The 14,279-nt window shown below is 39.7% G+C and overlaps 1 protein-coding gene across 4 annotated transcripts; it reads left to right on the top strand.

Moving 5' to 3' along the window:
• The first annotated feature begins 335 nt into the window (after positions 1-335).
• Positions 336-6,982, top strand: LOC131258229 (probable disease resistance RPP8-like protein 2). Of its 4 annotated transcripts, none has more exons than XM_058259393.1 (4): positions 336-3,780; positions 4,105-4,272; positions 6,261-6,371; positions 6,714-6,982. In XM_058259393.1, the coding sequence occupies exon 1, from the start codon at positions 946-948 to the stop codon at positions 3,607-3,609; it is 2,664 nt and encodes an 887-aa protein (XP_058115376.1). In that variant the 5' UTR covers positions 336-945; the 3' UTR covers positions 3,610-3,780; positions 4,105-4,272; positions 6,261-6,371; positions 6,714-6,982. The 4 variants fall into 4 exon arrangements, with proteins under 4 accessions (XP_058115376.1, XP_058115374.1, XP_058115378.1 ...); XM_058259391.1 differs by having other exon boundaries at positions 6,687-6,982; XM_058259395.1 differs by having other exon boundaries at positions 6,674-6,982.
• The last annotated feature ends 7,297 nt before the right edge of the window (positions 6,983-14,279 follow it).

Genomic DNA, 14,279 nt, shown 5'->3' with positions numbered 1-14,279 from the left:
AACACAGACATCTCGGTGGCCAAAGCGCCCAACACATCACCGCACCACCGACTGGGGGAAGCATTGGCAACTCGACCTGATCATCTGCCTCCCAACTTATCAAGGGTCAGAATCATTTGTTCAACACGATGCGTTGGATGTATATATTTTATATCCACGCCATCCATTTTGGCAGCTTATTTTAGGGCATGAACCTAAAATTGAAGCAGATCCGCACTTACAGTGGAGATAATCACACCCACAGTTGAAGCCTTCTTCGGACACACCATATTAATTAATGTTCATTTGCCATCCTAACATGTTGAGAAGATGACATACACCTGGGTGAAGGAAAAACACAACTATCAGTCTAATACAATATTTTTGTGGCCCCTGAGAGGTTTCTAACGGTGGGTGTTCAACCACAACAGTTTCTTATGGCATGGTCCACTTCAGCTTCGGATCTGCTTCAATTTTAGGTTCATGCCGTGAATTGATCTGAAAAAATGGATGGATGGAAGGGATATAAAGCAAAGGCAGTAGACCTACAGTGCCCAACAGATCACCACACCACTAATCCGCATCTTATGTTACAAGGTTCGGACTAATTTGTTCAGGATGAGTTTTTTATGGTAACTCATCCGCAGGAGCATTCTGAATATGAACGGTTCTGATCACACGACCATCTTTGCAAGTGGCCCAATGAGGTGTGACACATACTCGTGGCTTTACAAAGAGAAATACATCCATTCTGGGTTGTTAATGGGGTAGGTTAAAGATGGACGGCCATGATTAATATATCAGCCTGCAAGACCAAAGCATCTTTCCTTCTAAACGAAGAAAAAGCCAAGGTCCCAGGCAATTGAAAGAAAGGATATCACTGAGAGAAGGGCCGCTTTTATCCTCTATCTTTGAGTTTCGAACAAAGTGAGTGCATTTGCTTGTGAGAAGAAGAGAGAGGCTAAGATGATTGCTGAGGCTATTGTTTCCTTTGTCGTACAAAAAATTGGAGATTTCCTTGTCGATGAAGGAGTTTACCTCCACGGAGTACGTGGTGAGGTGGAGTGGGTCAAAGAAGAATTGGGGTGGATGCAGGCCTTCTTAAAAGATGCAGAGAGGAAACAAAATGATGCAAGGGTGAAGAAATGGGTAGATGCTGTAAGAGACATTACTTACAAAGCGGAGGACGTCATTGACAACCTCATCCTTCAAGTGGGCGATACTTCCCTTGTTAACAAACCAATAGCTCGGCATGAGCTAGGCAAGAAGATGGAAGAGATAAAGAATGAAATCATTCAGATCCGTCAGAGAAGAAAGACTTATGGCATTAAAAATCTCTGCCAAGGTGGAGAAGGAAGCAGTTCCATGAGCCAAAGTTTGCGAGAGCAGAGGCGAACCTCTCCTCTACTAGAAGATACAGAAATAGTTGGTTTCCAAGAAGATGTCAAGACTGTGGTGGAGCGGTTGATCAAGGGCGACTCACGGCTATGTGTGATTTCTATAGTTGGAATGGGTGGTCTTGGCAAGACTACTCTCGCCAGGAAAGTTTATAATCATGATACTGTTAAGAACCATTTCGATTGCAATGCATGGATATGTGTATCTCAAGAATATGATACAACGGATCTGTTGCAGAGCATTATGAGATGCTTCATGATTCCCACTATGGAACATCATGGGATGAACGCTGTTCAGTTGAAGGAGAAGCTTTTCAAGCATCTGAAGGGGATGAGATTTTTTTTGGTGGTAGATGATATCTGGAAGACTGAAGCATGGAATGCTTTAGCGGCCGCTTTTCCAGATATGAATAATGGAAGTCGAGTCCTGCTCACCACTCGCAACAGAGAAGTAGCTTCATCTGCAGATTGCCAGAGCTGTCTTCATGAACTGCAACTTTTAGGAAAAGATGATAGCTGGAAATTATTCTGTAAAAAGGCATTCTCAGCTCAAGATAGCAATTGCCCTAAAAATTTAGAGGGGTTGGGAAAGGTGATTGTGGCTAAATGTCATGGTCTACCGCTTGCACTCATTGTCATTGCAGGGCTGTTATCAAAGAAAGAAAGGCTCCCAAGTGAGTGGGAGAAGGTACTGAAAAGCCTTAGCTGGCAATTTGTGGAACGCGAACAACAAATTTCAAGAATATTAGCTTTAAGTTATGAAGATCTGCCCTATCACTTGAAGCTCTGTTTTCTCTATATAGGAGTTTATCCTGAAGACCACGAGTTCTCTGCAAGACAGTTGATTTGGTTGTGGGTTGCGGAAGGAATTGTATATCCAAGAGGGGTTGAAACGTTGGAGGAAGCCGCAGAAGATTGCCTGGTGGAGCTAATCCAAAGAAGCCTAATTCAATTAGTAAAAAGAAGTTCCATTCAGGGAGTTAAAAGCTGTCGCATCCATGATCTGCTTCGAAATCTCTCAATCTCAATAGCGAAGGAAGAAAAATTTCTCGACGGGAGCACAAATTCTCTCTCTCCATATAAAGCACGTCGGCATTGTGTGCATCATGGCATTGGTAAGTATATTTCCATAAAACAATCCACTCCATGCCCTCGTTCCATCTTGTGCTTCAGTCTAGACGGAGAAAATCTTGTAAAGAACGAGCTGGGGCTTCTTTGCCAACGCTTTCCTTTGCTTAGGGTTTTACATCTACACAGAATAGAAGTAAAAGAGTTTCCAAATGAAATAGGCACACTTATCCACCTGAAATTTCTTGGCATTACGGGGAAGGTGCGCAATCTTCAAAGACTCCCATCGTCGATAGCCAATCTTCGCAATTTACAAACACTCGTGGTAGATGAACATAATGAAATCGAGATACCTAGTGATATTTGGAAGCTGCAACAACTAAGGCATATATGTGTAAACGGAACAATTAAAGGGCCTGAAGCAGGGTTGCTCAGTTTTCCAAGCAACCTGCAAACTCTAAAATCTATTAGGGCAGACAACTGGAGAGAGGATTGCCTGGGAAAGATGATTAATCTTAGGAAATTAGCAATATGGAGACTTGATGTAAGTGGGCATGGAAACCGATTTTTGGACTGTATTCCCGAATTTAACCAACTCCGGTCTCTGAGGCTAGTTGTTTCTCCGTTCAGTAATCCATACCCATGTCCGCCAATTTCTAATCTGCAGCATCTGTATAAGCTTCATTTGAGCGGAACGTTTGTGAAGCTACCCGAATCTCATGAATTCTCACCAAATCTGACCAAGCTTACCTTGGAAAAGACCAGGTTAGTTCATGACCCGATGACGACACTAGAGAAACTAACAAACCTGCGGATTCTCAGATTGGTTTTTAATTCATGTGTGGGAAAGGAAATGGTCTGCTCTGCAGAAGGGTTTCCTCAACTCGAGTCCCTGGAGCTTGAAGGTTTACGTCATTTAACGGAGTGGAGAGTTGAAGTAAGAGCAATGCGGAGTCTTTTATATTTACGTATTTCTTCTTGCAATCAATTGAAGATGCTTCCAGAAGGACTGCAGCATGTGACTAAACTCAGGAAATTGGAGCTATCTTTTATGCCACAGAGTTTCAAAAATAGGCTTCGAAATGGGGGAGAGGATTGGCATAAGATTCGAGACATTCCCTACATCCACTTATCCGTGGATAATTTGGCTTCACTTAGATTATAAAAGAGTGATGAAAAAGCCCCATACAGAGAGGACTGAGATGTGGAAGCTGGAACAACTTCGACTGAAATACGCTGCAGCTGGTTATGGAGATAAGTATTGAGATGTGGTAACCAAAGATCGGCTTTCATTCTTTGTTGCGGGCAGATTCTAGATATCTCCAAAGTAAAGCTGGTAAGATGTAGTTCTTTCATTTTATTTCTCTCCTTTCTATTCATACTTTCAACTATAATCATAGCCATTTTAAATTCCAAGTTTCTTTATTGCTGTGCTATTATTATTATTATTTGTTTTTTCATTTTGTACAAGTTGGGCCTTTTTTCAGATTTTTAGTAAAAACTCAAAAAAACCCATTGTGTATGCTGACTGTTGGATGAAATTCCTCAACAAGGAATGTTTTGTGTTGATCGTATTTGAGTCCCAGTTTTTTTCTCTATTGATGAGTTGGCCCACGTGACAGTATGGTTGGATAACCTACATTGAAAATTGACGATGCAGGACATGCCTCAACAATTGATCAGGAAGACGAGGGATAGGATTGGCATTTGATTCAACATATACGTCCATTAACATACAGATATGTTGTTGTTATGATGTTGTGATTAGCAACCAAAGACAAGCTTTCCTTGTTTCGTGCACACAGATTCATGATGTCTCCAAAGCAAAGTGAGTGACATTTACTTCTTGTTGTTTTATCTATCCTCTTTATTGATACTGTCAACAATAATCATAGCCATTTTAACTTACAGTTTTCATTGTTGCTATGTTATTGCCCTTATTTTTTAGTTTGTACAAGTAGGGCCACCTTTTCGTATTTTTGGTGCCCCATTCATATTGGGGGCCACAACTTTAGCATTTTGGGTCACTGACCAATCGGCTCACTTGTACAAACTGAAAATCGAAATAGTACTCTGTAATCCTTCAGACAGAACAATGTATAATACCTGTTGTGCATTACCTCAATAAAGGATGTTTTGTGTGGATCTCACTTCTGGGCCCATCTTTCTCTATCGATGAATGGGCCCACATGGATGTATGGTTGAAGACTATACCATTGATGCCCCTTTGGATAAAAGTAGAGCTGGTCTGACCATTTGAACTTTTCTTTCATCATTATGTGTTTTTACACCTTATAGATTTGATGAACTTTAACCATTTTTGCTTTTAGCCCTGTTTGAGGGATACCATTCTGATGATAAAAAATGCAATTGCCAAAGTAATTTTCAGTCTGTCCAGATACATAAGGATCCATCAGAGGGATGTTTCAGATCATCAAAATAAACAATCATGTTTGCTTGGCTTGTCCATAATTGCTTGAGCCAAGAAATGGACCTCAACACTAATTATCCTTATATCGAATGCTTAATTGAGGTCAGAAAGCCTCAAGCTTGTGCAACCCAGCTCTCTTACAATCCAACACAGGTCTGCATAGAAGATGTGCAATATCCAAGCTATCCATCAGGTGGTTCCCCACTTCTTGATGCCACAATCCAAAAATCAGGCAAGTCCACTCCATTTGAGGATCACCAAAAGCAAGGGCACCACACCCTTGGATTTTTATTTTTTATTTTTCTTACCAATCTTCATTGCTTCAATATAACGAAGGGTTTCCATAATGTTTGACTTGTATTATGTATTTATCTTTGGTTGTAAGATGCCTTATTCAAAGTGGAAGTAACTAGATAGAGTGTAGGCTCAAGGGTCTTACATGGACACATGATCAAAGATGCTCATCAGCTGCAAGCCACTATATGGCTTTCCTTGTGCAGAATTCAGGTCCATCCACTCATCTGATGGGCCAAACACATTTATATTAAATGCCGATTGTCCATTTTTTCTGCATATGTTTAACTCACCAGATCTGTGATTGACCTGATTCTTGGATCCAAGGCATAAGTTTTGGGTGAGGTTAACTTTCAAAAAAAAATAAAATTGGGTGAGGTTCGTAAAGATCACACATTTGTGGAGCCTTGCCAACCACATGCACCAAAATAGCATACGGGTGTGAGGTAAGAGCTTTCCATCAAATAGACCATTGTGTAGAAAACAAATGGATGTCTCGAATAAATCTCTATCAGCCATCCACTTCTCTGCTATATTGTCTCCAACCTGAGGACCAAAATTGTCTGATTTTTGTGCAAAATTGTCTGATTTTTGTGTAAGAACATCCAATCAATTTCATCCAATGTAATTATGGAAAGCTGGGATCTCATACACATCTTCCATATTGGCATGTGCGGCCACTTGTGGACGGGGACAGCTCCATATGCTTGTAGGCTTAGCAAACATCTGTTTCATGTTTACTTAATATGGTACTAATTTGTTTGGTCCTTGTATATGATATTTTCCTTTACAACATGTGTAACTCCTAACCACAGTAATGTAATGTTTGTCATCAGTAGGGAACTCTTCTAGGAGCCAGTACGTTTGGATTTGCTTGCAGTCAATACATGCTTTGAAACCCATATCAGATGAGATTAGTAATTTCACATCCCGATCTTAAATTTGGATTGTGTTTGTCATATTTTTACAATTTTTCGAGTTCTCTTTTTGTTATGACCCAACCAAATCTAATAAGAAGTTCCTTGCCATGAAATCTTTGGCCATCTTTTTCTTAGACAAGTGATATTTATATTATTTCCTGTCTTTTGTAGGACATTGACCATCAGATTAGAAGTTTCATTTGTAAGGTTTTTGGAGCATCTTTCATCTATGGCAGAGCTTATCAAATAAAAGTTTGCATCTCACAACTGCTGGCCCCACTTGTTAGTTGTAACATCTATCTCAACACTTCAACCCAACACAGTAGGAACTTATTACTTCTATTTTCTCCATGATTAGTTTTAGGGGTCATTTGGATGCCTGTAAGTTTTATTGGTTGTAAGGGTTTACAGATAACTCATGGGTGGTGTTTGGACAAGAAATTTCGCCGTTAGTTACAATATGGTGTAATCTCACTTTCAGGTGGAACTTGTTTGGAACTTAAAAAGTTATAGGCATCCAAATGACCATTTGAAGTAGCTATATGTTTTGATTACTTTTATAAATTCTAGCATGTAACTTTCAGGTTTTACTTACAGAATTGATTCCAAACTTCTCTCTCATAGGAGATTGTGATGACAACTAGATGGATGGGGAGAATATGGACTGGTGATTCGACGATGATGAGATGTTTGGATGATATTTTCTAGCTTGAGGATATCTGTATCTTTTGCAACCAATCATTTGTATGGTACAATGTGATAATATTCATCATGATACATTCACTACTCCAAAATATTACACAGAATTTTATGTGATGTTTGATTTATTTTCCCGTATTCATGTTTACCTGTATTGTGCTAGTTCAAAATTGAAATAGAAGCAATTTCTCTTCCTTTTTTAAAATTCATACTATACATGACTAAGAGTTTACAGTATACTCAGGATTTTCAATTTGCACAATTGTGGCACATGGTTCAAGGATGCATATGGTTGTTATGATGGATCCTACTAATGATGACAAATGCTTAGCTAGCCCCTTATTGGAGGATCCTAGCCATTGGCTTTCTGTTGCATTTTCTCCATTGAATGTTGATTGTAGGTGTCAAAACGTTTCATTTTTTATTTTATTTTTTCAATAGGCTTTGTTTTGGTAAGGGATCCGGTGGAACTGGGATTTTGGGGCTGTCAGCAGGTCAGGTTTGAGTTAGGTCCTATAGACGCATACCTAGGCTAAACAGGTTCAAGTCCTTTCAGGTTTTGGTCCAGAGCTCAAAAATCCAGGCCTGGATCAAATCGGCTTTGGGTACCCACTAGGTCTTTGGGTCGAGGTTTTGTGTTGGTTTTGGGATGAATTGGAGCATTTAAATGGTTGGGCCCACCCAATGGATGGATTAGATCTCACGCACATATGCCCACTTTGAGACGGTCATGATGTGTAAACAGGTTCTCTTATATGTGTGGCTTAGGAAACGTCATTTCTTTTGCTAGAATAATCAATATAATATTAAATATGTATAACATTTTTAATATTTAAAACTAACGACCCCTGTAGATCTTAGGTGGCCCGACTTTAGCAAAGTCTATTTCTTAGCCTGACCCGAACCCTACTATCCGCTAATTTTACCACGTTTGGTGATACCCAAACCCAACCCAATTTCTGAACGGGTCCACTAAATATGATCCAGACACACTAAAATTGGGTCAGGTCCATTGGTTACCCACGAGTCCTGAGTATTCACTGACGATCCTTTTGGATTGAACTTAATTTCGAAATTGAAAGGCCCCCAACTCTCCATGTCAATTTGTGTCAGTATGTTCTTCTTCTTCCACTTAATATCAAATTTTGACAAGTTTTCTCTTTCCTACTTCTATAAATGTGATGATGCAAAACTTTGTACCTTAAGCTTAACAGAAAACACGATTGTGGGGCTCATCAGAATATGTGGATGAGATCCGATTCTTCCATAATGTGAACCTTCTCATGTTCTACTTATCACCGAAAATTCATGCCGATCTAAAAACTTGGGTGGGCCATACCACTCAAAATCAAGTCTGAAACATCTAAAAGCAAATGGTGCTGCCCACCTGAGTTTGGGAATGATATTCCTTTTAGGATGTCCATTCATCCTGTTGGGGTTCATTTTCTGGATGGATTGGATGGCGTATTAGAAACATGGTGGACTGATAAAAACTTGCATGTGGTGTGGCCCGCTTGAGTTTTGGATCAACCTGATTTTTCAGTTCTCAGGAGAACATGAGGGGGCGCACATTATGGATAGAATGGATGTGTCACAGAAGGCACAAGGTACAATGTTCTTCATTGATTTTGGTCAAGTGCAGACCAGACTACCCCCATCATATGTATGGAATTTGAATTTGTACACAATGCTTCATCGTGTTTATAGGCCAAGGTGGTCGGACAAAGGAGAGTCCATCCAACCATTGGCCACAAATTGCCAATTAACTACCAAAATAAATAAATAAATAAATAAGGCAAAATCAGCTGTGAAAGGGAAAACTCAGAATCAACCATGTGAACATGATTTTTAGCCACTACATTGTTTGGGCTAGCCCATTCTCTTGTTGGCCTACCTGATCAATCGTTGGGAACACCATATATGCATTTCCCATGTAAGTCATTTGAGAGACTATTTCCCATGTAAATCTTTCAACTTTTGACTAACATTTCCTGTACTCCACGAACTCTTGCTCGATCTTGAGTTGTGTTGTGTTGCTTCTGAATCCACAAGCTAGTTATGATCAATTATATGAGCAACCAACCAGAGCTTCACTGCATACAAAAGCACAAGTGAAAGAATTAGCATCAGTTCATATCTTCTTCGACTCAAAGATTCTCGAGCAAAGTGATCGAGATTTTCGTAGATATATTACATTACTTTCGACTTGTCTGACCTTTCGCCTTTTTCCCTTATGTACGCTTACCACCATTTCTCCATCATGACTTGTTGCGACAATCTCAAGTGCAAGACTGCGTTGTAGTAATAACTCAGTGAGACTGAGGTCGATTAATAAGAAATGTGAGAACATAACTAGAACTAATATAAAGTAACGTTAAGATCTAAGAAATCTAGTGAATTGAGGTAGGGTAAAAATAATAATTAAAAAACACTAAGGATCCAGGGATCCACTTCTAGTAATTACAATATATAATTCATTTATTCATCTTTTATAACTCAACTAGAATTAGATTCCAATCCATTTTAATCGGAAGTTCAAACAGTTAAATCAATCATAGACATCCAATAAAATATGGCTTCAATTGAATGATTCTCTCATGAAATACTTAGATATCAATCATAGGAAATTCAATCATCTATTGTACCCAAAGTCTACAATAGATCTAGGAATTTTATAAATTGATTCATTCTCTAATTAAGTAGAGCAATTGCACTTCAAAGTATTCGATGTACCGGGATTTCACAATAAATCTATAAATAAACAATCTCAAAGGCTTATAAAGTATATTCAAATCAAATTCAATTAAATAATCATCATTCAAATTCTTAGTTTGAATTAAAAAAAAAAACTAGAACATTGTATTAATTACAAGCTTCACCAGTTAGCCTTAGCTAAGAGATTGGGTAAACAAAGCTACCTCTAAGAAAAATAAAAATAAAAAAATAAAATAAAATAACAGAAACTACAAGAACCTAAAAGGAAATTGAGGCAGAAGGGCTTTGTCGACACTTCACCCAAGCAGTTTCTCTCTCTTTAAACCTTAGAGAATACCTAAGAATGTTTAAAACCATTCTTTATATAGATAAGAGGCCTACACTTTCACATCAACTTGAAATTTTTGTAAAACTTACGTAGTCACTGCCTTCTTCAATAGGATCGAGACGTATTGAAGACCTGTTGATATGATCGAAGAATCACTCAATGGCATCGAAGAATGTCCAAAAAATGTACATCAATGAACTTTCAAATTCACAGAGTTTCTCGATGGGATCAAAGAGTGAGTCCAGCAAACAATCTAAAAAATCTAGAATTTATCAATATGTGGCTCAATGGGATCAAGTCCAATCGATGGCCTGTTGATGGGGTCGAAGACCCCTATTAATGAGATCGACGAGTATTGATTTTCTTCAGTTTTCAACTTCACTTTGAATCTTCCACTCCTTCACTATGATATTTTGTTTCTTTGGATCTTTAGTCCTTCAAATTTCTTTTTCAAGCTCTATTATTTTATTCTCCAATCTTTACTCTTTTGGGGCCTTAAATCACTTTGCATGTTAAAAAACATGTCTAATTAGATCAATTAAACACTTAAATGCATGAAAAAGTAATGCATATGAGAAGATAAATATGTAATAATTGAGTCTCAACATGAGCATTCTTTTAGGAATTTTTTCCTTTACACTTGCGCTGGGTCCTTTTCCCTTGTGCGTGTTAGGCTCTACGAAGAATGTGATGGCGTGCTTATGAGTAGACTGGCATTCATTTTCCAACTGCAAATGATGTGACAATTGGAAAAGGTTTTTATGCCCTCGTTGTGCATCATGCTTCATTTGTTCCAAAGAGTCAGGAAGAGAACACAATACTACTAGGATCTACTGCTCATCTGTAAGTGCATTTTTCTCTGCTTTCAGGTCATGTATCATTGCCGACATGATTCTAAGATGCTTAACCATCAACACATTGGGAGCCATCTTGTAGGTGTAGAACTTGAGAGTAAAGGCTCTCAATCTAATGGTGCTGGTGTTAGTTTAAGCAAAAGTCAAGGTGTTCGACATTTCGTGGGTAGTGAAATATCGTTTGATCTCACCAATCAGATCATTATACATGCTTGTAAGTATAGTAAAGCATGTGCACCATTCCCTCTTAAGCCAATTTTGGAATTCTTCTTGATGGCGCCGGTGATGAGCAATATTGCCCTCTTCGGACGGGTCCATGCTAGTAGTTAGGATTTTCAAAATCCCTTGCTCATCCAAAAGATGATAAATTTTATGTGTTAAATATCATAATAATTCCTATATAGCTTCTCGTCCTTGTTCAAGTCGGCTACAATGTTCTTGGATGCTATTTTTACTATATTCAGAGAGATTATATATTACATTCATGATCTAAGCACATCACGTTGGCGACTCACAACATTGTAATATGATATTACCTTGATTAGGGTTGTACATGGAGCCGAGTCGAGTCGAGGTGGGCCAAGTTTGGCTCGACTCGTCCATCCTGTTCTCGAGTTCGAGTTTGAGCTTGAGCTCGGCCTCGAGCTCAACATTGAAGCTTGGCTTGTTTGCCAAATTTATCGAGTCAAGTTCGACTCGAGCTAGTGGTTCGAGTCGAGTCGAGTTTACCTTGAGTCGAGCTCGAGCTTACATGTGGGGTTGCATTACATGTGGGGCTACGTTGATGATCCAAACTGTTGATTTGATAATCCTACAATGGATGGAGGATGGTTTGAAATGCTTGGCAAATTGGAACCTTCCATCAATGACCTAAAACTTTCATGGTTAGGGAGATATGGCGGAAGGGTTAAGATTTAATGAAATCAAAGGGTTGATATCTTCTAATCTTCGTGATTCGCAGGTAATCTCTTGCCTAAGGTTTGGCCCATCTGATCAATAGCTTTAAGCAGGCAATCAGTCCAACATGGACAGAATCTTGGCGTCAACAAACCCTATAATTATTCTAGAAAATGATTTTCAAATTTCAGTAGAAGAAGAAGAAACAGATTTGGGCACTTATCCTGTCAGGATTGGGCGCGGCCGCTCTGGTTCTCTTGGTAAGATCGGGTGTTGGTGATCCAGTGGAGTGTTGGTCGTGCGGGCAGCGTGCAAGTCCTGGTGGTGGTGGTGATCCGGTATATTGTTGGTCGGGCGGGCGTACGGCGGGCAGCAGCTGGGTGGGGTAGAGAAAGAGAAGAAAGGGAAAGGGCGTGCAGGTAGGGCCGACCGTAGGGTTTAAAGTGTGTGTGTGTGTGTGTGTGTGTGTGTATAAAATTTAAATTTTAATACTTATTACTAATCAAGCTGAGTCGAGCTTCGAGTCGAGTCGAGTTAAAATGCCCCATGGTCGAACTCGGCTCGAACTCAACTCGAGTTACAAAAAATTAGCTTGACTCGGCCCAAGTCGGCCATTCAAGCCGAGTCAATCCGAGCTAACTCGAGCCGAGTCGAGCGAGTTATTCGAGCTAGTTGGACTCGTGAACAACCCTAACCTTGATCAGTTGTATATCGTTGGATCAAAAGACAGGAAATAAGCCTATAATCATCTTCTCAAACATATTTAAGATTTAGATTTTAATTCCCATCCTCGATTTTATGTGCTTATAACAAGGAGCCTTGAAGCTAGCTTCCACTCATCTCCCACTAGTTAGATTTCCAGAGGAGATACTGAAGGTCAATATTTATTATACACCAAATGCCATTTAAGGCATTTTATGTTGAAATTTTGCGCTTGATCGAAATCAGCCTCTTTGGTCAAAAGAAGACACTAGGTTAAATTTGATCACTTTAGTCAAAATTAGCCACTTGGTCGAAATCGGCCACTTTGGTAAAAAATAAACACTTAGTCGAAATCGTCAACCTTGGTCGAAATAAGCCACTTGGTCAAAGCACAATTTAGTCATGAGATGTCTTGACCGATTGGATAGTTGGCATAATGAGATATCTGTCCGATAATATCAAAAAAATTAGGCCATCTATATAGACCATTTACAATAAGAGGGTATAATCGGCTGTTTCCATGACTGCAGTCAGTGGTCGGGGTTACTGCCCGCAGTCGATTATGATGAAAGTCTATCCACCCATTCAGTTAGGGATTTCAACCCCTTCTCGATCGAGTTCTGATATAAGTAGAAAAAGAGAAAGATTGAATTGTTAATTATATGTGTGTGTGTGTGTGTGTGTGTGTGTGTGTGTGTGTGTGTGTGGGAAAAGGTACTATTCGCTCGACCGTATAGAACCATCCCATAAGGTCGAGCGCTATCACCACCTGAGCCGTTGGATGGAAGAGAGATCTTCTATGGTGAGAGATGAAGCATTATACTAACCAAGTATATACTTGGCCCTATAAACAGGGGATTTTACCCCATTCCCCTATTGAGATCCCGCACACGGCACAACTCTCTCCCTCAATCCCTACGACCGCCGTCCCTCCCTCCCTCTCTCTCTCTCTCTCTCTCTCTCTCTCTCTCTCTCTCTCTCTCTCTCTCTCTCTCTCCAGCCACGCCCACCCTCACCTACCTCTCTCTCTATCTCTCTCTCTCCCTTCTCTCTCTCCACGGTAAGAAAGTAGCCCTCAAATTACATATAGATTCTTTTCAAATCCAACTTGAGAGTACTGCAATTGCAATTTGGAGCATGGTTCCTCAAAATGAATGCTAAGGAAGGTAACTACAATTAGGTTGTTTCTGCTTCATTAGCCTTCATTGTAATTCAATGTGATAGTGTATCCAAACACAACCTGATCCCTTGCAACTGTCCTTCTTTCACCATTGCTTTGGCTTGTCTCGTGTCGAATGGACTACTGAATACTTTTCTTGCTCTATTTTCAGTCATTTTCAGATCCATTGCTGAGCACTGGAGGAAAGTCGATGTGGTTGTCGTCATTTGCGGCCTGCCAAGCCTTCAATCAAGTGTTGCAGCAGATTGCAAATCACGAACCATATGGGGCACATCCAATGGACCAATCTTCCACTTCAACAACCACAGTTTTGAGTAATAGAAACTTTCCACCAATGTATAAAAGATGAGAAACAGTAATAGATCAAACCTCGAGAACGAAACATGGCGAGCACATCTAAGGTTTTGTAGCAATCATTTGATGCTTCAAATTCGAACCTGCAGTAGGCCGATGCCGTTTGGCCAGCTTGGTTATTGCAAGATCCAAATGCGATCGAATTAGCTATATCTGGGTAGTAATTGTTAGTTGATAGTCAGCAGCAATTATATCATTTGGAACATTACTCATGTGAAAACTCAGTTGTAACTTCTATATTCAACCAAGAGCTGACTCAAGCCCGACCCAAACCCAAACCATGTGATAAATGGGTCGGGTTTGAGTCCTTTGCTCTTACTGATCACACCAGCAAGGGTACTGCAATGAAATCCCAACAACAGCCTAGCAGGAGTATTGTAACGAAATCCATAACAAATATAAATCAGCAGTTAAACATACAATGCAATGGCAATTCACAATTCACAAAATCATTGCCGGTT

The sequence above is a fragment of the Magnolia sinica genome, chromosome 10 (assembly GCF_029962835.1).
Source record: "Magnolia sinica isolate HGM2019 chromosome 10, MsV1, whole genome shotgun sequence".
NCBI lineage: Eukaryota > Viridiplantae > Streptophyta > Magnoliopsida > Magnoliales > Magnoliaceae > Magnolia > Magnolia sinica.
This window is presented reverse-complemented; position numbering and strand designations above follow the sequence as displayed.